Source organism: Tachypleus tridentatus, chromosome 13 (genome assembly GCF_004210375.1).
Source record: "Tachypleus tridentatus isolate NWPU-2018 chromosome 13, ASM421037v1, whole genome shotgun sequence".
Taxonomy (NCBI): domain Eukaryota; kingdom Metazoa; phylum Arthropoda; class Merostomata; order Xiphosura; family Limulidae; genus Tachypleus; species Tachypleus tridentatus.
Window position 1 is genome coordinate 229,218,148 of NC_134837.1, and position 27,456 is coordinate 229,245,603.

Sequence of the window (27,456 nt, forward strand, 5' to 3'; positions counted from 1 at the left end):
AGTTTTTGCCAAATGGTGTGCAGTTCAGCAGTGAACACAAAAAATGAAGAGGGGATTCTGCACATAACCACCGAACTACAAAAAAACCACGGCAGAGCCCCCACAGTCACCTGATTTTGAACCATCTGCATAAATCAGAATGGAAGGATGGTTCGAAAGATGTTCAGCAAATAGCAGACAGTATTTCCAATTGGGAGTGTCTGCTTTTCTATAAGGAAATATTTGAAAAAATCCTGAATTTCCCCTAGTAAGATACATGTGACACATCTTTTCTATTTTTCTTACTACCCCTTGAAAGAGTAAGAAATCGAATATAAATTACTTTCTACTCAGACAAACCATAATTTTTACAGCCTTCAATTTTGTTTGATTATAGAAAATCACACCCCTCCTGCTACATTCATCTGTTATATCCTCTCTTTCAAGATATGTTTATAGTTTTCTCTTAAGTTTAATTATATATTCCACATAATTGACAGAAAGTCAAGTTTTTGTCTGATAAAAGAAGTATTACATAACTTTGTGTTCTTAATAGATAACAGTCATTTTCACTCAGGGTACAAGCAATATTCCAATGAGAAACTTAACAACTAGCTTGGATGAATCTGTAACAGTATTTATTGCACAGTGTAAAAGCCAGAAAAACAGAGTGTTAGGAAAAATTGTCTACTTTTTGCATGTTATTAGTCTATGTTCTTTGGTACACTATTTAATTAACATAAAACTGTTTAGTGAATTACTACAATTAGTATAAAATGTTGACAATGGCAGGAAAAAGAAGATTAGGTAAATACTTTATTTCTTTTTACTTGTAATCGTAACTAAAATGCAAAACTGGGATCTTTTTAGGTTACTTAAGATTAAAGTAGGTAAACTAATTAATACTAATAATATAATAAAAGTGTTTCATGAGGTATAAGGCATGCAGCACATGAGTAATGTAATTTGATAGCATAATGTAAGCTACATATGCCTTAAGCGACTTGCAACTTTTTGTGCAGATAGTAGTTAAATACATTTCAAAGGGTAATAATACAATAATTATTTATAAATAGATGTGTACTATTATACATTTAAAGATACTTAGGTTAAACAAACGTAGTTTAATGTTACAAGTTGAAGTTATTCTACAAAGAAAAAAGAGGAATTTAGATACAAGTTTTTTCTTTTGGTGATTATGAGATCAGTTAAATATAATGATCCTAATTTGAGTTGGGGTAAAGGAAATAACTGACAAAACAAAGTTTTAACTGATAAAAAAACATTTAAAATGTATTTCAGAAACTTTAGGAATTACACAAAAATACAGATTTTTTGAGAGGAGGAAAAGTATTTTTAATCTTAAAATAAAAATTATTTTCTGCTCAGACTATCCAAAATAAATACTCAATATATTCATTGACAAATCTATATTTTAGTTTATTAAAAATACTTCAATGAAAAATATGATATTTTGTGTGTGAAATACTTATGATATCTGAAAGACTGACAAAATTTGAGAAGACATACATACCACATTAAAAGTTGGAAGTATTAAATCTACAAAAACTTCAAATGAGTACAAAAAGATTGCATGGTTAGTCAAATTGATCAAGTCCATCTTGATAGAGTTAATGATGTAAATTGTTACTTACATTATAACGTGACAGTTTGAATTTCTCTAAGATACTATTCAAAGCTTACGACCTGATAGTTTTAGGAAAACCTAAAGAAATGTAGTTTCTTCACAAAAAAAAAAAAGATTTTAAACACATTTACTTGTTTATTTGTCAACAAAATTATTACTTAGTCTAGCAAATTCTTCCCATAAATTATTAAAAATAAAAACCGTTTATATCTGTAGATAACTAGGTAGTCAACAGGCAAAAATAACTTCTATCTATATTTCAGTGATCCTGTTTGTTTCACCACATTTGGTACATAACAATATTTCTATCAATATAATTGAAGTACTTGTTATTTTTCCATAATTTGTAAATCTGACTCTGAAGACAATTAAAAATATTGAAATGATTTTATAGCACAATAATGTGAAAATATAGTTAAACTTATTAGATTCTATAACATCAAATTTGTTTCTGCAACATATGCTAGGTTCTGTTCCAAATACTGTTTATTAGTAATGAGCACTGAAATGTGTTTTATGTTTGAAAGATAAGTAACTTAAAATATGTTAATATGCCAAATATATACTCACCTTCAGCATCACCACTGCTGTTCTGTCGATATGACAAGTCAACCATTGGCGGCATACTCAAGCTTATACCCATTATACCCATTCCCAATCGAGAATCTCCACTGTACGACTGGAAAATTCTTTAGACAGAAACAATCAAGAGTTATAATAAAAAATTATCTATTCATTTATCAAAGCAATTCTAATTCTCCAATATATTAACTTCTCAAATACCTAATGACATCTAATTAACTGATATCTCATTAAAAAACAAGAAATTAATACCAAATTTCAAAACACAACTGATTTTTAAAGATAAACATTACCTTGGAAATTCATGAAAACCTAATTCATAATACTTCGTTTGACAGAAATTGAAGTATCTAATAATGTTAATGCATAAATACTAAAATTTTATATTCATGTGAGGAAGTATTCAAGCTAGCTGCAGTTTATGTTTGTTTAATTTAACATAAAGCTGCACAATGAGTTATCTACACTCTATTCATCACAAAGAATCAAACTACAGATTTTAGCACCATAAGTCTATGAACTTACCATGAACACTGGTCAAGTGAAAATACTACTATTATTTATGCTATGTGATTTCACTTCAGAAGTGTTTGTACATTACGACTAACTGTTACAACTGTTTGATTTTGAGTGTCTTCAGGGACATCAATATATGCTTATCACAGATTATTTGAACTGAAATTACAGTTTGATATAACTAAAAACTTTAAAAAGGAATAAACAAAAACTAGTCTTCATTATAAAAATATATTGATGTTAAAAAAAGATAACTCACACATAGTACTAGTTTTGAAGTATTTTTATTAATAATTCAAGATCCTCTGTATGAAACTTTTCACCAGACAATTTTAAATGAAAGCAAACATTACTTAAGTGTAATTTTCTTTCCAATAACTCGTACAGTACCAACATTTTTAAATACCAAATAAACAAATATATAAAACCCTACCATAAAAAAATAGCTTAATGTACAATATATTTGTCCATACATACTTCCTCAAGGCAAGATGGCTCTCTGGTCTTATGTCTTCCAAGGTTGCTGATTGTAGGGAACATTTGAACTCCAGAGATCTGTCATTATTAATCTCAACTGACATGTGAATTTCATCCATGTTAAATGTTGTTAAGGCACGAGCTGAGTCACGTACTGGTGAAGATAGCTGTGGGAAAAAAACATTCCATAAATGACAAGACAAAAAAGTAGAATCTTTTGATACACACACATGAAAGCTGTAAGTGTAAAATAATGACAGAGTTTAAGATATATAATGTAAAAAAAATAAACAGCTATGGACTGTTTATCATGGAGTACCATGATTATATAAAAAAAAGGGAATCTTCAGTAACCATGGCACTTGAAATTCTCTTTGGCAAGATTAGAGTAAATTAACCTATAAGACCTTTATTTTTCTTTTTATTAGGTATATTTTTATGTACCAGTAATTCTAAGCATGGGGCATTCACTTACCTGGTTCATTTTTATTACTCATCACATTCTCCATCACCCTATCTTCAAATTGACATTCTTTTAGGAATGATTAGAGTAAATATTCTATAAGACCTTGGGTGTGATGAAATATATCATTCAGAAGGATTTGACCTCCTGAATCAAAACCTGTAATTAGGTCTCAAATAAGTCAAGAGATGATAGAGTCTACAGCTATAAGTTTGTACTTGAAAACAAAAAAGAAAAATTCAGTGCTTTTCTAACCAGCCATCATGCCACAGCTAAAATTTAAATAACAGTTTTATAAGACCAAAAACGTAGTCTAACAACAAACATAATCACAAAAATCAAGAATAACAACATATTTTACTTTATACACTCATATGAAAGACAAGACTGAACATACATCATCTAAATTTATGAAAACTGCAAAGACACAATCTTGTTTATATAATATAATCTTTCCTATCCATAAGACCAACTCCATTACCTTTGTCAGGACAAATAAAAGTAATTTCAATATTATTTCCAACTTACATCAAAGCTGAGAGCTCACAGGGAAAAAACAATTTACTAGATATTTTTAATATTTGTTCTTGTTATCTCTCTTTACACAGTGAAATAAAAATGAAAATTCTGGAATTTGTCTTGAAACCATCACTCATGACTTTGTGGAAAAGAAACTCAATGCCCTTAGCAAGACTAAACATGACTACTGTAACTAAATGTCCCACACATTTATGCCTTCCTTTCTCAGATGAAGAGAGCTTAATTCTCAAAAATCAACTCAGGAAACTATTACTTAAGTATTGTATTAAACACTAATGCAATTGAGAACTGCCTCTGCATAAAGAAAATAGGTAAAACATTTTTTTCCCTGTGACAGACTGCATCCAGATCTCATTTGTTCATGAATCACTTAGTCATGTACATGCTGTAGTTGCAAAGTTATCTATATTAACAAAACCAAAAGTCATTTAACTGTACATATCCATGAACACATTGGCATTTCCTACAGAACAAGACACCTTTTATTATTTTCCTGCACCCATTCTTTTCACATACTGTTAAATTACTGGGCATAAACTCTCCTCATTTGGTTTGAAAAGTTTTAGCTGCAGACCACAGAAACATGAATCTCAACATTATCTTTACAAATTATTAAAACAGTACATAAGTTTTAATTAACATTTCGATGATTATTTGCATTTTCAGTTGTGTTTAATGTAGCAATTTGTTAAAGATGAAATGTGTCCATTTGAAAACATTCAATAAAGCTGTTGTTGTTTGTGACTTCTGTGGTTTTAGTGTTCACCATAAGTTCAAAACAAGCATTGAAATCTGTTACTGTTTATCAATACATACATATAGAATTTATTCTTGTAAAACATTAGCACAGTTGATGCTGGAAAACAATGAAAGATAGCTGTAGTACAAACATAGTTAATATCACAATTTAAAATATATTGAACAAGAATTTGTCAATTAAAATTTGTATATATGAAATTCATTGAAGTAATACATCAAAGTTTGCATTTCAATCTCTTGTACACTACATACTAATGTTTGTTTTAATTGTAAAAAACTAACATTCAGATATAAAGTTCTCACAGAGCCTGAACCACAACTTACCATCTCATTAGTATCTGTATATAATGTCAACTGTATGCCTTCCATGACAAAGGAAAAACTGGTTTCCTTATAGACATCCATAGAAGAGTTAAAGAAAGCTTCCAATTTCCCGGACTGAGTCTTCACTTACAGTTGGTGTTGGTGCTTCCACAGGCGTTATAGGAGAGGATACTTGTAAAAAAAAAACATTACAAATAAAACAGAGGAAAATAAAAAATAAAAATTCAAAGGCATATAAATAAAATTTAAAAGTTGAAGATGATCAAATAATTTGAAAGAGAGAAAAATTAAAAATTCAGAAAAGGGGTATTATTGCTAATTAAAAAAACAAGTGGATGAATTGGTAACATGCTATTTAATGCAAAAATATGTGATGTATAATAACAACTTAAAACATAAAAACAGAACAATCAGATTTAAATAATCTCTAAATATATTTCAAGTTGTACATCCAGTCACCCTCAAAAGAACCATTAACTTTGAAGCATATAAATAATAGAGCTCCTATTAGCAGTATAGCTAAAATCTTAAGGTTTGATGTTTTATCATTTGCATTAAAATAATGTTAAACATCTACATTTAAAAAAGGTTTGTATAATAGATAATACAGATAAATACATTTATAATTTTTATAAACTGCAATGACTGTTTGTTAGAATTTTGAAAAACAATAATTCTTATTGTAGTTTTTTCTTATAGAATGTTAATTTTAAGCTAGATTAAACAATAATATTTTATGTTGAACTTGAATCATTTTAGTGAATGTTAGTTTATAATTGTAAGACATTTCCAATTTAAATTACTACATAATATTTACACACTTAAATAAATTATTTTTTTCCAAGTCTTTTTTATCTTCCTATTTTAGTTATCAAGTCTATATTGTACTCATTATTACTGTGGCCTAAAATTCTTAAATAATTAGATTTAATTACTAACCATTTAAAGTTTTCAATACCTTGCTTTTTTGATTCTAGAAAGTTTCCTTCAGCAAAGTTTTCTTGATAAATTGAAAAGACTGTGCTCAAATCCTTCTGACCTACGTTGATCTAAATATAAATGAAGCCATACAAAAATATTTTATGAAATATGTTTTTAAACAATAGTAAAGATTTCCATACACACACACACAAAAAACATACCTGTATCTCATCTTTACATGTCTAAAATATGGTTGAAATATCTCGGTCAAACTTTTTTCATATCAATCAGGTCATCCCTTATGTAATGGCAAATTTTAGGTACAGAAAAAGAAAAAGGATTTCAAATGCTTTTAATGCTATTTAATCAATAATGTATGTTCTATTATTATTAATTACAGTCATGTGAAAAAGTTAGGACATCCTATGAAAGACTGTGTACTTTTGTAACATTTTTGGATATATAGATATTTAATCTCAATTTCAACAATACTGAGAGATTATAGGAATATAATTAAAAACACAAAACTGAAGAAAAGATTTTTCAAGATCTTCTGTAAATGTAATTCTACAAAAATGCATATTCTAAGTGAGGAAAAAGTTAGGACACCCTACCTCTTAATAGCTAGCATTACCCCCTTTGGCTGAAATAACTGTAGTGATATGTTTCTTGTAACAATCTACCAGTCTATGACATCGCTCTGAAGAAATTTGTCCTACTCCTCAATGCAGAATTCTTTCAGCTGTGAGATGTTTGAGGGGTTTCTTGCATGTACAGCCCGTTTCAAGTCACCCCACAGCATCTCAATGGGATTAAGATCTGGGCTTTGACTCGGCCATTCCAGGACTCTCCATTTCTTAGTTTTCAGCCAGTCCTTGGTGAATTTACTGGTATGTTTTGGGTCATTGTCGTGTTGCAGGGTCCAGTTTTGCTTCAGCTTTAATTTTTGTGCAGATGGTCTCACATGATCCTCAAGCACCCTCTGATACACATTAAAATTCATGGTGGATTCTATGATTGTGAGCTGTCCAGATCCTGCTGCAGCAAAGCAGCCCCAAACCATGACACTTCCACCTCAATGCTTTACAGTTGATATGAGGTTCTTTTTCTGGAATGCTGTATTTGGTTTACGCTAAACATGTCCTCTGTTCTGGTGTCCAAATAATTCAATTTTGGACTCATCTGTCCAAAGAACATTATTCCAAAAGTCCTGGTCTTTGTCTACATTCTCTCTGGGAAACTTCAGTATGACCTTGATGTTTCTCTTAGAGAGCAAAGGTTTCCTTCTTGCACACCTCCCATGCAAGTTACTCTTGTGCAGTCTCTTTCTGATTGTAGTGGCATCCACTTTCACATCAACAGTAGCCAGAGCCTGCTGTAGGTCCTGTGATGACATGTTAGGGTGTTTGGAGACCTCTTTTAGCATCTTGCAGTCTGCTCTCAGGGTGAACTTGCTTGGACGACCAGACCTGGGCATGTTGGCAGTTGTTTTGAAAGCCCTCCACTTGTTGACTATTTTCTGGACAGTGGAATGGCTGATTTCAAAATCTTTTGGGATCTTTTTAAATCCCTTACCAGACTCATAAGCTGCTACAATTTTTTTTCTGAAGGCCTCAAACAGCTCTTTTGCTCTCACCATAGTGCTCACTCTCACTTCAACAGTCAGGAACACACCAAACTAAATGTCTGAGGTTTAAATAGTGCAAGTCTCATTCAAAATGCTGAGTAACAATCTTCTAATCATGTGCACCTGGTGTGATACACCTGTGTATGAGTTGAGCCATTTTAAATGGGAATAAATGTGGGGTTGTCCTAACTTTTTTCCTCAGTTAGAATATGCATTTTTGTAGAATTACATTTACAGAAGATCTTGAAAAGTCTTTTCTTCAGTTTTAACTGTTTAGTTGTATTCCTATAATCTCTCAGTATTGTTAAAATTGAGATTAAATATTTATATATCCAAAAATGTTACAAAAATACACAGGCTTTTAGAGGGTGTCCTAACTTTATCACATGACTGTACTTCTTGCCAATGATTCATAAGCTTCTGAATGTCACTTCTATAAAATGTTTGAGGTTTTGAGGAAAAGACTGTAGAGAGGGTAGTTTTGACATCATGTGTTCCAAGCTCTTTTCCATCAAGATAGTTCTGTGAACTTTGGAATAAATAATAATCAGTTAAAGCAAGGTCTGGAGAATAAGGAGGATGTGGAAGTTTTTCCCAGTCTAGCTCTTCAATCTTTGCAAATGTGATCCTTGCTGTACGAGGCCGTGCATTATCCTAATATAACACAACGCCTTAGTGACTGATCAAAGCAGGCCTCTTTTCTTTCAGTGCAACATTCAAGTGCACTAACTATTGACAGTAGAAGTCTGATGTAATTGTTACATTAAGTGGCAGCAACTGAAAGTGGATCACACCAACAGTATCCCACCAAATGCTTAACAGGACTTTCCTAAGGTGAAGGTCCATTTTGGGCTGTGCTTTAGCCAGTTTACCTGCACTGAGCCATTGTCTGCAGCATTTAACATTTTTTATAATATATTAATTTTTCATCTCCAGTCACTAACCTCTCAAAAAAGGTGAGTTACGTTCATGAGAGTGCAGAGAAGTACAAATGTCCACTCGAGCTCTAAGGTTGGCTTCTGTCAAATCATAGGGGACCCATTTTCAAGTTTTGACACCTTTCCATGCTGGTGAGTTCAAGACCAGGTAGAAGGGTTTGTAGGTGACTCTCAGACTTAAGTTAGTCAGAGTTATTCAACACAACCCTGATCAAAATCATCCAAAACAGTAGAATGAGATTGAGGACACTGTTGATAGAAAGGACTGTCAACTGAAGTCATCTTAACAACAAGTGAAATAGCAAGTGCCAAACTATGAATAAAGTTGGACATGAGGCAGTGATGAAACTTTATTGGCCATGAAGTATATTGCAAAAGTGTAAATGATTCAAGAAAAAGAACACAGTTAGGCAGGGTTGATAAACTAGTTGTCTGAAACATTTTGTTCCTCAATAATCCTGGATCAATAACTCAGGAACTATTAAAGATTCTACCATGTTGTGCTGACATGTTTGAGGACATCTCAGTCAGACATGATCAGGAAGTTGGAGGGTTTTTGACCACAATTACTGATCCCGATAAGCAACATTCGAAAGTAGACCAAAGAAAGATTTGGACTGTTTGATGAAGTTTTTCAGACAGATAATGAACTGGAATGGTTGGACTCTGAATATGGTTGTTTGACCCTTGCTTTTGAATCTAGCCTTAGATTCATAATAACTGGATAAGGATGCAACTATGAGTCATTACTGATTTCGCACTGGAGTTGGAACATTGTAAAAAGCAGTGTAGTCTACTCAGTGATGTTGAGAAAACCCACTTGTAGAGAAATATATATGGAAAAATGGCTCGTTTGGGTTGAGAAAATATTTTACATAGAAAAGCGAACAACGTTTCGACCTTCTTCAGTCATCGTCAGGTTCACCAAAGAAGGTCGAAACGTTGTTTGCTCTTCTACGTAAAATATTTTCTCAACCCAAACGAGCCGTTTTTGCATGTATAGTGTAGTCTACTGAGTTGAATTTAAGGCTCAAAGGAGGAGTGCCACTATAAGATTAACCACTTACTTAATCTGCCCCTTCTACATGGTAAAGCTTACCCTGCAATGGACTCAGCAGATTTCAAGAATATCCTTGTGAACATGCCTGTGAAAAAGCTAACAAGTGAGATGATGTAGAATCATCTGAGTGTAAGAGAAGTTTTCATCTTCCTTAAGGCACTTACCATCAAAATGCAAAAGTAGTAGTTTTTAAATAAACTGCATAATGGGAAAAATTATGTGGCAAAAGCTGTAGTGACTTTATTTTGGACAACCCATCCTATACAGACATAGATGTTGTGCCAGGCTTAAGTCCAGCCAAGATTAGTTAACCACCCATATATCTTGATATTGCAATGCAGCAAAACTGTTATCAATGAACAAATGCTATCCAAATGCTCCAATGGTTCATCTGATCACAGCACATGCCATGATACCTCCACACAAATGTTGTCCAGAAAGGTGGATAAAGCACTTACTCTTCCATCCTGATGAACACTAAATAAACAAGTCTATCTGTTGTAAGAAATGGTGCAGCAGGTTTAGAAGTTAACAGCAAGCAATAAAAACTGCAGCTGTAACTCTTGAAAGCTATATATACCCAAGTATGGCCATCAATGTGGGCAAGTACAGCACATAACAAAATGTTCAGTGATCAGCCCAGTTCTCTCAAGATTGGTAGGACTTTGTACATACTTGTCAAAGTATACGAGCAAGAAATGAGTTTTTGGTTAACACAACAGTGAGAAGAACACAAATGCACATTGTAGCATATCAAGTATTTTAAGAAAATTACAATTTGGCCTAGGCTACAGAAACTCTGTTCTAGTAAACCACACATGAATGTGAAGGTCATACTCTAATTATGTCAAGGAGGTGTCATTTAAAAAACAAAGGAACTGTTACTGACCTCAGTTTTTGCATTAGTATTCTTGAAACAGATGTATTACAGAGCTTATGAGTCAGTTTTTATGAAGTGATATTCCACAGCAATATAACCAATGCTAGCCAGATGGTTTCTAGAAATAGAGGACTGTACAAGTTTATACAGTAGTAAAAAGGCACAGTACTCATATGTAAATATGAAGTGTTCTGTAAGCTCATTAAAGACATTATGTATTCTGTTAGTGCTGTGTAATGCAGTTATTTAGCCCTAACATGAAATGGTCCATTTCATGTCCATAAAAAAACAGCATTAGCTCAAGCAGTTATCTAACTAAAGAAGGGTGAAGTCCCAGCTTTGTTCTGTAAATATGGATAACAGATTTATCCAGCTACAAATAATAGGCATGCTAAATAATCAGTACTATCAATAGGAACCAATACTAGGATTAGTTACACAGCACCACATACAAAGGTAAATGGTTTGATACCAACACAACTGAAACCACTAGTTAAGAATTCTGCATACAATCTAGACAAAAAACAGCTGCAGCAACTCAGTGATGCATTAGCAGAATACATCAATGTATTTATTGCACTAGATGGCCATCTGGATCAAACCACATTCACATAATATCACACAGATACATTTAAAATACATCTGATTACACAACTGCTATATAGTCTTCTCTGAAGCACTATGGAAGTTGTTGATGCTTAAATACAATGGAACTATACAGCTTTGAGGAAATGTTTGGTTATCTCCAACAATTATTGTCTGAAAGAAGGAAAGTATACCCAGATGCTGCATTGATTTTAGGTAGATGAGCATAGTATCTTAAGTTAACATTTTTCCATCATCATAAACAGATGAATATCTGAATGTGTTAAAAATGGTCTATTGATTCAATATTTCAGACCAAGAATCTGGACACTAGTGAGTTGAATGGATGATAAAAGCAGATCCAACATTGCCTTTAGCATAACAAATAATTTTTTTGTATTTCACACCATATCCTGTGGCATGTTCAACATGGCTGCCAAAGAAAATTTGAAAAGGATATTCCAAACATAAAAGGCCTGGCATGGCCAGGTGGGTTAAAGTGTTTGACTTGTAATCTGAGGGTCGAAGGTTCGAATCCCAGTTGCACCAAACATGCTTACCAATTCAGCCATGGAGGCGTTATAATGTGACAGTCAATTTCACTATTCATTGGTGAAAGAGTAGCCCAAGAGTTGGCAGTGGGTGGTGATGACTACCTGCCTTCCCTCTTGTCTTACACTGCAAAATTAGGGATGGCTAGTGCAGATAGCCCTCGTGTAGCTTTGCACGAAATTCACAAAACAAACAAACCAAACATAAAAAGGCAGGTTATCAACTAAAACCTAGTAAATATGACTCATACACACAAAATTGAAATAATATGGTCATATTTTGAGTAAAAAAAGAATCTACAATGATTCTGCTAAAATAGCTGTAGTGTGAAATATGCTTTAACCTATGACCAGACCTATGAAAAGACTTAGTATCCTTGATTTTGCATTATACTACCAACAGTTCATGGCAATGTTCTCACTATTATTGTCTTCCACAAAGGAAGAAATAATTCAAGTTGAAGAAAGAATGCAAGCATTCAAATCCCTAAAATGTGCTTTAGTATAAGTCCCAACATTAAAATATCCATAAAAGGATTGTAAATTCCTCTTAGAATCCAAGACCAGTGATAACAAAATTAAATAAGAGTTATCAAAGCTGGAGAATGGAGTAGAAAAGGTAATCAATACAGTAGTCATATGTTTATAGCTCTGGAACACAGATGATGTATGACAAAGAAAGAAAGAAATTGCAACTGTTGCCTTCATAAAACACTTCCAGTACTAATTGTATGGTAGAAAGTGTACTGTTTGAGTGAACCAGGTATTATTCAAATGACAGATCAGCTTTGAAAACCCCAAAAGGATAATAAGCATGTTGGATAACAGCTTTGCTATGATATGATTTAATTATAAATTTTTGAAGAGTGTGCAGCACAGAACCATGTTTAGGTTATGTTACATTACAAGACTCTGTACATTTCTTGTATATTTGGATTCTGAACACCATGTGAGAGAGACAGTCATTTCTGATATAATGACAACAGACCATGCTATAGGGGAGGAAACTAGTGAATAATGTCACAATTAACTTTTTCAGTACAGGATTGTCCCTGGGACTGACCTCATAACCATTTTGTACTTATTATAGTTTTCTATCTATTACTTTTAAATTAGTAAGTGTACATTAATAAAATTTAGCAGATTATCAGAAAACATTTCACATGCAAAATATCAGATTTTTCTATTAAGTTTTAACATGTACTATGCAATGTTTTTCTTGTGCCTCTTTTACTCTTGAACGATAATTATTCTACATACAAAGTAATTTTCATTTTAAGATTAAAAATACCTTTATGCATCATAAAAATTTAAAATTTCATATGTGAAATCCTTATTATGTACAGATGATTTTATCAAAGAATTCATAAAAAAAACTTTATATTTTGTCATTTTCACTAATAAATCTCTGTATGGGTCAGTTGATTTGATAGGTGTTATAACTACCATAGAAAATTAAAGAATAAATATAAGTTAGGCCTTTTTCATTCTGGAATGACAACAGATCATAAATCAAAAACATAAATACCTTAAATCTTATAAAATTGTACATTTACATAGATTTATTATTTTTATTATACTAACTTTTTAAATGTGCCTGGCTAACAATACAGAAGTTACAATTTCTTGGTGCACTTATTTTACCACATTCAATAATACAGAACCGACCTTTAGTTTTTACAAAGTGATACATTTTGGCTATGTTTCAGTGAACTAGTACTTGGTAAAATACAGTTACATTTCAATTATTATACGTTGTATGTGTATGTAAACAACTATAATTAACAAAGAAGTTCTTAATCTTATTTTTCTTAAAATAGTAAATAAAGAAATAAATCAAACAAGTATCTCTTCTAATTATGACCTTTGTACTTATTGTTGCTTGTCTTAACATGCTAAGCCTCAAGAAATTTTGCATGTGGGAGTTGTGAAATGAAAGTTATATATACATATGAATAACCAAAAAATCATTAATTACTTCATTGATACTAAAGAATTTCATCATAAGTTATCATGTTTAATAACTAAACTGTGCTTCTATCTAAAAAATATGAAATCATAAACAGACTAAATATTCACTTTACCAACTCAAAGGTTGGGCACATAAAAAGAGAGAGAATGCCATTATATTTGGAAATGGATGAGAAAATCACTGAGGGGACATTCTGAGCTTCTGAATGGTTACTCACATATCATATATAGAAGTAAATGTATATAAGGGACTATTTACAAAAAAGGAGAAGTTATGAGGTTTTACCGAATTACATTTAAATTAAATTAATTAATTTTGTTATAAGTGTATGTCAGAGAAATTAGCATCATATTGTATGTTATAATTGAATTATTTATGATTTAATTCATTTATTTAAAAAGAAAATTTTAAAAAATTCTTAAAACTATAGTTTTGTTGTAATGTGACACAAATGTTCACAAATACATGATTTCTATGATGAAGTATAATAGTGACAAAAACTATTTAAAGTTGTTGGGATGGACAAATATAAGAAATATGGTGAATGAGTGATGAAATACACATTTTCCTTCCATCCCAAATGCTCTCCAGTTTCTGATATTTTTCCATCCATACATACCAAAAACTGTATAATAAAATGTTTTGTTATTATTTTAACACTTTCTACGAGTTAAAGTTTTGGATTCCAGTGAGGCTGTAACTTCTAGGTGGAAGTCATCATTTCATAAATTTATTCAATTCTATCCTATAAGGAGTCATAGTACAATCTACAGATATTACTTCTTAAAACAAGACAAGTCATGACAAGGATAACGAATGGTGAGATAAGGAGTAGATGAAAGATTATCTACTTCCATGCAATACACATAATGTTTGACTACAATTAGTACTCTGGGCTGTATATGATATTCTAGAGAATAGTGAATGGATGGAGAAGAAGGAATTCAATATTTTTGTGACCATTTTTTAGACATTAAAGGAGATTAGTTGGACTACAGTCAGTTTTGTATACTTGATTAATGAAGAACTTTTCATTTCTATCCCTTTGTCTAGATTCTGCTAACATCCTGGCATACATGCCACCACATACAATGTCCAGGCTGCCATTATTAACTGGATCCATCCCCACATTGGGATTACTGCCTACCGTACTCACTAATAGCATACTCTTGTGCCTAGTTAGAAATTATATTAATTGCTCTGTTTACACATTTTTCTTTCAAATAAATTAGTTTTGCTAACTCCTGACAGATGCTACATCAGATTTCCACAAATTAGGAACTCAAATTACTAATACTGACAAGCTGGAATATAAAATACAAATCATATTTTTTTTTTCTGAGATATGGAGTATGTACTAAATCAAACATAGTGGCCTCATTCACTTCTTTCCATTCTTGGAAATTGTCCATAATACAGACTTATTTCAATATGATATGTGAACAACCAATCAAAAGCTCAGAGTGCCTCCCTAGTAATTTTCCCAGCCACTTTAAATTATGTTTGAATTCTATGGTATTGATGTAGTTATTTATGATCTTTTATTTACTACAAATGTGCATATACATAAAACCTTGAAAATTATTTTGTGGAAAATGTGAAATTTGAAGACCTGAGAAAGCAGTAAAGAACTACAAAGTTCATTGTAACTGGATGATATAATTATGTGCTATATTTATGGACAATATAATTATGTGCTATATTTATGTATTTGCTGTTTTGTGCTTCAAGAAAATTAAGTTTAAAAAACATAATACATAAAAACTCTCCTTCCATTCCTAAATAATACACAGTCTTCATTAGATTTAAACTTATTTTAATTTAACTAATTCATCTGTGCCACATTATTTCATTTCCTCATCTTATATTTGTATATTCAAATTATTTACTTTTATGAATATATTTATGTTGATAAATATTGTTTCTTTGTTTTGTACCTCTATATTACTGGTGATGGAACTGTGAGTATTCTAAAATGTTTAATAAATGGTTCCTATTGTCACATTCATGTTCTGTTTTATCAATAAATTACATTTTACAAAAAAAAAGTCATTATTTGTAAATAGTAATTCTCCATATACATGTATAATGTATAATTATTGAAATGTGATTGTATTTTATCAAATACTAGTTCACAATGGCACAGCTAAGATTGGTCACTTCGTAAAGACTGAAATTCAGTTTTACATTATTGGATACAGTAACCTGAGTGCATGTGAGCTGTGTCAACACAAGTTATGTAGTGTTAGCCAGGCAAGACTGAAATGTAAGTATAATAAAAATGATAACTATATATAAATGCTTAATGTTATGAAATTTAAGCTATTTAGACTAAACAATTGTGGTTTTGTGTTATAATCCATATTCATTCTAGAATGAGAAAAACAATTTACATCTAGTTCCAAATTTTTTATGGTGGTTAAATGGTCAGTCAAATAGTTAGGGTGGAGAAAATAACAAACAAATATAAAGTTTTACTGAAAACAAACATTTGAATTGTATTTAGAAAGTATTAGAGATTAACAAATAACATTTGAGATTTTGGGAATGATGAATAGTTGTTTAATCACAAAATGAAAAATCACTTCACATTCAGTCTGATAAAGAAACAGACGCAATGTTTTCACAAACAATTCTTTAGTACAAATATTTCATTAAAAATTTGACTTTTTGTGAAGGAAAGACTTGCTATCTTTACTAAAAGTCTACCAAATTTTGTAAAGGTACACATACTTAAATCATCTATGTTTTACTGAGCTCATTGCAAAAGGATCAATTGAATTAGTTTACACATGTGAACAAGGTTTAAGGTCTGTATTATATTTGTTTGAAGTTTCTAGTTTTTGATTTATTACCATTTAAGTGGTATAGCAAAGGTGCTATCATGCATTATTACTGGTGGTAAACTACAGGTTAACTTGAAATTCTCTGAGCTTAAGTACACAAGGCGTAGTCATTATTATTATTATTAATGTTCTTCATTTGTTTGCATAATACCTTTTAATGTATGATTTTGAAGTCAATTGAAGAAATGAGACTGTCTTGTGTGTTCTTAGGTTATAAACAGAACTTGAAAAATAAAATCCCTGACCATTCAGATATATATATATATATAAACATTTAGATTAATACATTTTAATGAAGTTAAATAGGCAAAATTACAAGGAAGGACTGCATTAAAAACAGCAAATTCAAACCTCTGACTAAGTGTATTAGTTCGTAATAACTTAAAAACAAACCAAAACAAAAATAAATTTAACAAAAAATGCTGCACTAACTGAAAATATCCCAGAGCACAAACTATAATGTGGGATTATAAAATGTACCCTACGTTTTTGAGGTTACTGAAGAACACTACCCACATTGTGGTGGGGATACAATGTCTATCAATCTTAACCTCCATTCACCAGTCTCAGATAAGAAATATAGAGTTGCAGTAGATATTAGAAGAGTGACATGTGGGTGCTCAAGCTCACAATGTCCCACATCTGCCTGCAGAGAGTTGTAGAAAGGTGACTGCTCTCCCAAGTAAAGAAGAAAATATTTATTGAAATAAAAATAAGAAAAAAGAAAATAAGGAAACAAGATACTACCATTTAGGGGTAAGTTGAAAACTTACCTCTTTAAGTTAGTATTCCAGCCCCCAATATGGTAGAAATATGCTAATTGACAGCACAGCAAACGAACTATACCAGCATGAAGTGTCCCATCCAGTTATCCAAACAAACTAGTACAGCTCACAACCATCACTCATTCACCAAGTCTACTGTGACTATCCTATTCTAAACAAGCCTTTATATGCGGAAAGGCGTGCATCCACATAAAGTAGTGCCAAATTGTTAAATGAACTTATTCATAATTGAAGATAAGTTATTAGAAATTTTAAGTAAAATTTTTCTAATTTTATTTCTTTATATTTATTTAATATAATCTTATATTTGTTACAGAATAGTTTAATAATTTTATTCAAAGTTTCTTTATTAAATTAATTAACTATTAATTTTTGTATCATTATTTCAAACATTATTTATAAAATATTGTAATTTATTACAAATTTTACAATATCTGAATGATTGCAAAATTATAATATTTATAACAAAAGTGTATGGTACATTACTATTAAAAGAGGGTAAACTATAAATTGGAAAAGCAAAATATTTTCTTTTATCAAAAACATTGACATCAATATCCTTACCAATTATTTTAATTTCTAAATGTAAATAATGTATTTCTGTATTAGACATTGAAATATTTTCAATTTCTAAATCTGCTGGATAAATAGTGTAAATAATAATTTATTTCAAGATTATTTATACTAATTAAACCATCTATGTACCTGGAAGTTAAGGTACAACATCTGGATTTGTATAGTTTTCAATAAATATATTCTCATAATTGTAAAGATATAAATTTGATATACAAGTAGAGTAGTTATCGCTCCCATTGGACCTCCTATTACTTGTTTAAAACCTGTTTATTGAAAAATATATAATTATAATAAATACAAAAACTTAATACATCATTTGTGTTTTTCGAGCTACATTTCCTTTTTTCTAGTTCTATAAAAGAACAGCAGAATAGTTCCATAAATGAATTTAAAATAAAGATTAATATTTTAATGGAATTGTGGTGTACAATGTGGTGAAATCAAATGTTTGATTATTCACACTTGCATTTTTAATTTTATCAAGTACAATATTGAGTAATTTATTTAATAATATAGACAGTTGTTTAATAATTGTTCCTACTGAATTAGAAATAAATCTAGATTCAATTGGAGATTTATACAGTTTGAGAACAGCATAAAGAAACAGTATATGTACATAAGAATTTTGTTTAGCTTCAACAAAAATTATTAATTACTGTATCTTTGGATTGGTTAACAAGTTTAAATTTTTGTGTACTATTCATTTCTTTTTCATAATTAATACATACAACTTTATTACAAATGATACCAATGTTATAGTTAGCTTTATCAACAGGAATTATAACATTTTTCTTGCAGTTCTTGAATCTTATTTTATAACTGATGAAATGATAAATCTGTAAGATACTTCTTTAATTTTATATTGTGTGTGGTGTGTGTGTGTTTCTTTTAGCAAAGCAGGATTGGGCTATCTGCTGTGTCCACCTAGGGGAATCAAACGCCTGATTTTAGTATTGCAAATTTGTAGACTTAAAGAGCTGTACCAGTGGGGGACTAATTTTATTTTTATTTTTTTAAGTAGATATAACTTCCATTCCAGAAACTATCTAGGCAGATAAGATGTAATATAGTGAAGTTTTAAAATATATTCATCAATATTGTTTTCAATAGATTTTAGAATATTATTGTTATTACATTTTGTGGCTATTCTGTATTTAGATCCTTTTTGAGTATTTCAAATAATATTTTGTCCTTTATAATATTCAAATTACTGATTTATAGCTTTAAATTTTTACAAGGAAAAATATTTTTATGGATTAATGAATAATTTTAGAAACCTGCAAATCATTGAATATTCTAAGATCAATTACCAAATATGAAGATTTGAATTATCACTTCTCTTTTTCAAAACTTGATAAATCATTTATTGGTTAAACTTTTAACTGATATTTTATGTCTACAAGTAAGTGTTTTGCATGATCATTTTGAAAATCAAATTTTTTATTACATCATTTTATTTTGGGAAGATTAAGTTGATTTAAAAAAAAACAACTAATTTATGTACACTAATACTAGTATAAAAACTATTATCCAAATAACTGCAAAATTCTGAAAAATTAACATTAACCTATTTTTTATTATTTCCTTTACCTCTAATTTTCCTATTTTTTATGAAAAAGTTATCTATAAAGAAAAAATTAGCAAATACAATAATCAATACCCAAATCCAAAGCAGTAGAATTATGAAAATCTTGGCTTAATCCATAAGGATATAATGTTCTTAGTTTCAAAATGTAGAAGTTTTCTCGTTGAAGTCTATTGGTGTCTTCATTAACAATTTCTAATATAGTTATCTTAACAGAGGTAAAAGGATGAATCCTGAAATGTTTTAATCCTACAGAATTCATTAAATTGTTTTTAACTTAAGATCTATGTACATTTATATGTATATGCAATAGCTTTGAAGTTTGCCGACATATTTCACACTACATTTATTACATTTTATAACACTTGCAGCAATATAATTGCTGTAATCAGCTCACTGCTCAAAAAAATTAAAGGAACAAGTACGTTTTATTATATAATTTATCTTAGTATTCCAAATGTGATAATATTTTTATTTTTTTAGGTAATTTGCCTCATTTCAGTTCTATCTGTATCCTTTTTTTAATGTGTGATGAATGGTGAAACATGGAGAAATAAATTTTTTAAAATGATCAATACCACCAAAACTGATATCTCATATGAAACAATACTTTAAACAGTTTATATGCATTTATTCAACAAATGTTTGAAACATTCAATATCTAGTGTGATCTTCATTGGCCGTGACACACTCCTGACACCGATTTGACACACTATGAATCAGTCTGTCAATGTTATCTTGGGGTATGGCAGCCCACTCGTCTACCAAGGCTTGTCGGAGTTCCTATACATTCAGAGGAGGGTGCTGGTGTTTGCTAACATGGCTCAACAACATATCCCAACAATGTTCAATTGGATTTAAATCTGGAGATTTGGCAGGCCATTCAAAAGTCTCTATTCCTTCCTTGTAAACGAAGTCCATACACAATCTGGAGACGTGGCCCCTCATGTTAACCTGCATGAGAATGAACCCATTGCCAACAGCACTGGCAAAAGGCCTCACAATAGGTTCCAGAATTTTGCCTCTGTATTGTTGTATGTTTAGAGCACCCCTATCAATTAAGAGCAAGTCTGTGCAGCCACCCAAGCATGTGCCTGCCCAGACCATTACAGAACCTCCTCCATAAGCGACAACTTGCATAATGTTACAGGCGAAATATTGCTCTCCTCGGCGTCTCCACACTCTTGCACGTCCATCATCATGAGACACAGTGAACCTGTTCTCGCCTGTCCACAGCACGATAGCCCATTGATGAAGTTCCCAGTCCAGGTGCTAACGAGCAAACTCCAACCTGGCTGCACGATGTTGCTCTGTCAGAATAATACTTCTTGCAGGCTGTTTGGCCCTAAGGCGCACTTTGCAAATGATAGAGAACTGTTTGGGTTGACACACGGGTTCCAGTGGAATGCTGAAGGTGATTTTGCAGTGACTGTGCCATAGCTAACATGTCCCACAGAGCAGTAATCACAATGTAGAGGTCCTCTCTGGCTGTTGTACATTGATGACAGCCTTGACCTGTATTCCTGCCATAAGAGTTCGTCTCTTGGTAGTGTTGCCAAAGTCAATTGATGACGCTTGGTGACACACTGACGCATTGTGCCACCCTCCATCATCTGGACCACCCTGACCACTTTGTTTTCAGTCAGATGGCACCTGACTGCTTGGGTACACAAAATGAAGTTACACATTGACAAAATGAGCCACAAACAATCCATGTTGGTGTTTGTTTTGAGAATAAATGAGGAATGCATAGTTTCATGTAACAGCCTTATATAGGGTATTTTGAGATGTATTCTCTTTAAGTGATATGAGTTTTGTTTGAATTGCTTCAAACTTCACTCACAAACTTAAAAAATACACTTAAAGATGAATGGATATGATTTTCATACATAAATTTAGTTATGACAAAATTATTCTGAAATATGTACTTGTTCCTTTAATTTTTTTTAGCAGTATAGTTTCACAATATGTCACTAGTTAAGGCTATTACACTTAGCTTCATAAAGATTGAACAATGTAATGGAAAGTGTGACAATTCACATATGTTGAATATATTACAGTGAAAATTAATATATGTTAATTAAGTTAAATAAGCAAAATGATAGTACCTTATTTCCTTTTTCTTATTTTTATTTCAATAAATTTTTTCTTTTCTACTTGGGAGAGCAGTCATCTTCCCACAACTGTCTGCAGGCAGTAAAGGGTGATATAGATATGGGACTATGTGGGCTTGAGCACACACATTTTGCTCTCCTAATTTTTATTTCTATATCTATTGCTATTCTGTTATTTCTTATGCAAGACTGGTGAATGGAGTTAAGACTAATAGACAGTGTATCCCCAACCTTCCACAGTCACCTCCAAAACTTAGGGTAGATTTTATAATCCTACATTACAGCTTGTACCCTGGGATCTTTTCAGTTAGTGCAGCATTTTTAACTTATTTTTGTTTTGGCTTGTTTTTTTAACTTATAACAAACCTATATATACATAAACATAAACTATATATCACTATATTATATTATCTACTTCAGATGAGTTATTGAGCTTACTATATACTAGATAGCCAGTACATTTCTGTTAGTGATTACTGACCAAAACAAATGAATAAAAGTCTTACAAAAAAATATTCCCCGACTTTTGGCATTTTCCCCTTTTTCAATAATTTCCATATCTTCCCTGACTATATACACCCCAGTTGTGGGAGGTATTTTGCAATTATTTTACTTTTATAATACATGAGTATGTATAAAGTCACAGAAAAATTGCAGAATGTTTTAAGTTTTCTAAATATGACAAAAATAATATTTGTACGTTTATGTACTTCATTTGTTACTGATATGCAAAATATTCAAAATATTTGATATTCTGTTCATGCTACATATTTTGTAACATTCATGTGTGAAAAAAGAAAGACTAGTTAGACCACATTTGGAGTACTCTGTTTAGTCTGGAGTACCATACCTCAAAAAGAACACTAAATTGTTTGAAAGGGTTCAGAGAAGGGCTACTAAGAAGACACAAGTTGCTATATGAAGATGGAATAAAACCTCAAACTGTTTTCTCTTAAAAAAAAAAGAGTTAGAGGGGATTTGATTGATGTGTTGATGATCAGAGGAATTGTGTTTGTTTTTGAATTTTGCGCAAAGCTACACGAGGATTATCTGTGCTAGCTGTCCCTAATTTAGAAGTGTAAGACTAGAGGGAAGACAACTAGTCATCACCACCCACCACCAACTCTTGGGTTACCTCTTTTATCAATGAATAGTGGGGTTAATCATCTCATTATAGTGCCCCCACAGCTGAAAAGGCGAGCAGGTTTGGTGTGACGAGGATTTGAAATCATAACTTTCAGATTATGAGTTGAGAGCCCTAACCATCTAGCCACACCAGGCTGTATTGTGTTGATACATCATCTTGTTTTTTCATAATTAGCAGTGAGAGTGGTAATATTTAAGAACAAAAATATATACTTTGGGAAGGTGGGAGTCATCTTAAGTTAAGACAGCTTTATTCAGATGTAGTAGATGAGATTAGTTTAAGAGAGTTTCTGGGAAGAGTTGATAAATATTTGAATGATAAAGGGTGAATTTGGGTATTTTAGTTTTATATTCAAGTTTGACATAGTGGATGGGATGACCTTGACATACCAATAAATGCCTTGTTATCATTATATAGTGTGTGTGAGTGTGTGTGCATGCTTCTTTTTATAAACTAACAGGATGTTGAAAGTTTGATATAAAACAAAATTTTGAGATATTACCTCATGTACAGCAAAAGCCTACTTAATAGAAAGTAAACTACAATAAGTATCAATAAAAACTAAATCTTCCACAAAGATTAACATATACAGAATGAATAGATCACTTTTAAAAACTTCAGATATGATTGAAAATTTAAAGGCATTTCCACAACACAAGAACAAAATATACTTTTTGTTAACGTAATAGCTCCATTTTGTATATAAAAAACAAGCAAACAATGTTCTAAAAATAAAAATCTTTAAATAAGTAAAGTTAAGAAACAGCTTATTTTACCTTTATAATATCAATGCTTCCTGTAACATCAAACATCAGAATATCCCTATGAAAAGGTTTGAGGGCTCGTTTGATGTCAAGTCGAATTTCACTGGTTCTAAAATCGGTTCCTGATGTTGAAGAATGCCATCCAACAAAATAATAGCCCTGATTTTATAATAGAGTGTTAACAAATGTAAAGCTATCAATGCATGCTATGTTGTAATTGTATGAAATCATACAGAGATAACATAACAATGAAACAAAATTATTTGACAGAAAAAAAATTATATCATAATTATAATTTTAATCAACAAAATCTACAAAAAGTTGTCACAGAAAATTTTCAGTTTTATTAAAAATATTCAAATACCTTCATTAACAATACGGATAAAATTAACAAGGTACAGATTTTTCTACAGTCAAAGATACATTTATCTACCATATACATCTACTACAGTAAAGTTAAACTTTTGAATATTATTAGAAAACTTTTATATCACACACTGTAATATCAAAGAAAATTTAAGCTTTTTTTTCTCCAAGAAAGAAAGCACAAAAGACAAGACACCAGCAATAATATTACAAATTCATGTTTGACAAATTTTTTTAAATTTATATAATATTTTCTTGCTTTTTACAGTTTTAATGTCATACCTGCAAAGCTGTAAAGAGTTAAGCCTCATCAAAATGTTATCTACATGATGAAGTGAGCCATCACTAGGGATATGCACTTCCTTGAAGAGGTTTTCCACACTCAAATCTCCTAGACTTAAAACTAAAAGATTTGGTGATGAAGACTTCTGAGGCACCATGATTGTTGGTGCATGAATATCCACTGATAAGTGAAGTTTCATGCCTTGTTTTTTCAACTCCATTATCTACAAAAATAAAAAAGGCATTTTTGGTATTTTAAATATTTAAGATTAGTTTTGTAAATGCTACAAAGAATTTTAATTATAAAAGTTTCTCTCTTTTGGGCAGAAAAGAGTTAAAGTTAGAGAAAACATTTTTTACATTTATAAAATGTAATGTTAAGAACTAATTATATCTTGAAAACACAAGCATAAAACAAAATTATTTTTGCCTGTTCTATTCTATATTTTCCATGAAACTATTAGTTTATGTTTCTTTATATAAGACAGTAAAATTATGTGTGTGTATTATGATATATCTTTGATTATCAATGCTACATTTTTCAACTTATTGTACACTTTAAAACTTCTCAACTTTTCTCTGTCTCTCTGGAGTAGTGTTTTATATTTTTGTTTTGGGTATTGCATATGCAAGTGTAAATTTATAGTGTGAATTGATGAACAGTATTTAAAAACTCTTGAAATCTAATAAGAGAGACTAAATTAGTCTACACACACACACACAAGGATTAAAAGATATTTTAAGACAATACTTTGTATATGTATTGATATAATAATAAGTTAAAATAATATTTGCAGATACAAATATGAAAAGATATTTCATATTCCAAACTTAACCTATTCCAAGTTCAATTATTTTAAAAGCTTATCTGCTGGTTTACACATATGATATATTTAGCACTGTTGGTTTGATTAGTTTCACAAATTTAAATTCAACAATGTTTGATATCATTTTAATATTATCTGTTCCATTTATTGACAGTGTTCCAACTTAGTGTCAACTGGAATACTTAACTAGTGGGATACTGACAGCTTCTGATAAAGCTGTTATAGTAAAATATTTGGCTAATAAAGTTAAATTCTGGAGATATAGGTTAATATTTTATTTATATTTATAAAAATATTCTAATACTTGTTTTTACCTGTTCTTGAACAGCATGTTCAGCTGACTTCTTCATATAAGACATCAGATCCGGTTGGGTAAATGGCTCAAAAAAGTGCTGTGGAACACACATTTCTTTTATTGTAGTATACTGGGTTTAATAAAAAAACAAAATTTTGAAGTTAACATTTTTCTTACTCTGAAAATTTATTTCAAATAGGTACTCCCCTTTCTCACACTAAGCCATTTTGAACTACTTTTGCTCTCAAATCATCACATAAGACATTTCCACTAACAGCACACTAGTTTTTATACTACATTAATCTGGTGCCATTTCTGAAAATGTACATATCATGTGACTGTTTTCCACCAATAGTACTGCACAACCTAAATTGGTGCAGCGAGTTCACTTTGCTATTTCCACTCAGCCCTCACTTTTGATAATCCTACACTGAAAAGGCAGAAGGGGCCAATTTTGGCACACAACACAAGAATCAGGCAGAAAGTGATCAATCAGAATGAATGATTGTGCTCTAGAATGAAATAAGCACACATACAGAGTATTGCACTAATTCTGAAACAGGTATCTTTTCACTCCTGAAGTAGGAAATAAATTTGATACATGGCACATAGATATGCAATGTCAACCAAAGAGATGAGGTTCCATAATTCATCCTCAGCACTAAGAGGATGTGTACAAACACTATTAATTCTAAGAGATCCAATATATGGTAAAGTACAATAAGAAATATCTATGCAGATATACAACCTCAACTGGACAGACAAGGTCCACAACTTGCCTTTGGAATTAGGTGGCTGCGTAGAAAAAATAACATAACATAGTACATACATAATAGCTACAGCAGGTAGACCGTGTTACACAGATTCAGTAACATAACTAAGTACAAACATTGCCATACATTAAGCAACCAGAATTAGGGAGATAAAATTAGCTTTTACTTGAAACTGGGAAAACTTCCAAAACAATCACAGAAGCTAGAAGTACAACAACTCAAAAATTGCATTAAAAAATTGTAGTGTTGCCTCAACTTAATTATGAGAATGGGTTAATATCTGTAACAGATACTAAAATCAGAAATCATAATCCACTCAACTGTGAATGCAGGAAAAAGACACCCTGCATTCAGAACTACACAGAGAACATGGAACATGCACTCAACAACAGGAACAGAGTACATATGTCCATTCTGTAGCAGGCATTATGAGGCAGACAAAGTACCTCAAAATTCCCTCTGTAGGAGCAAGGAAAATTCTGCAATCAGAATTAATAAAAAGATGAGCTTCTACTGCACACAACTGTAGGAACAAGGTGATGTCAATCCTGCACCCTGGTACCAGAAGAAGGATGCCATATAAGCTGGACCTGCTCCAACCTTCTATTTTATTTTTCTTTCTATTTCTATCCACCCAGGAAATTGTATCCAGAAGATATACAGAAGGGGGGAAATCAGCATTGTCCTCCTCTCATTGAGTAAATAATCATAAGTATGAATTGTAAAGTAAAATTATAATCTCATTCAGGAGAAAGTATTCATGGTCCACCACTCCAGCAATTGGGAAGAACTCCTATGCTCTAATAGAAGTAGGGGGGATAAATGTGGGGCATCTGAAGGAACATACACTGAATGATGGGTAATGGTCTCATGATTTTCTGTTTTGTAAAAGCAGACTGACTCCAATTTATTCATTCAAAGGGTTGGCAAGGATAGACAAAAATTCCCTTCTGCTTTACTCATAAAGTCCTTCAGTGATGGTTCACCACTGAGTGAAACAATTATATTTAGAAACATGAATGAAATGAAGTGACAAGATTTACTCCAGTCAGAAGCAAATGGACATATGAAGAAATGCCAAATGATGAAGACAATGTCTATTGTCCACTAGAGAAAGATACAGACAAGGTCATGCAGATAATGAATAATGAAGGTATTGATAGTAGTCCATATTTTGACCTAAGTGATCCCTTCCAAAGAATGTCAAAGTCATGCAGCAAAGGACACAATGATGTGAAATATCTGATGAGAAGAAACATTTGGAGACAATGACC

The 27,456-nt window shown here is 31.3% G+C and overlaps 1 protein-coding gene across 1 annotated transcript in view; it reads right to left on the reverse strand.

Annotated features, from left to right (window-relative positions):
* Positions 1-27,456, reverse strand: part of LOC143240474 (intermembrane lipid transfer protein VPS13A-like) — a 289,867-nt gene that overhangs the window by 103,223 nt on the left and 159,188 nt on the right. The window contains 9 exon segments of the mRNA XM_076482942.1: positions 2,198-2,316; positions 3,203-3,369; positions 5,289-5,396; positions 5,398-5,459; positions 6,247-6,337; positions 23,652-23,737; positions 23,740-23,798; positions 24,288-24,511; positions 25,429-25,506. Of these exon segments, the coding sequence (XP_076339057.1) occupies positions 2,198-2,316; positions 3,203-3,369; positions 5,289-5,396; positions 5,398-5,459; positions 6,247-6,337; positions 23,652-23,737; positions 23,740-23,798; positions 24,288-24,511; positions 25,429-25,506 (994 nt within the window).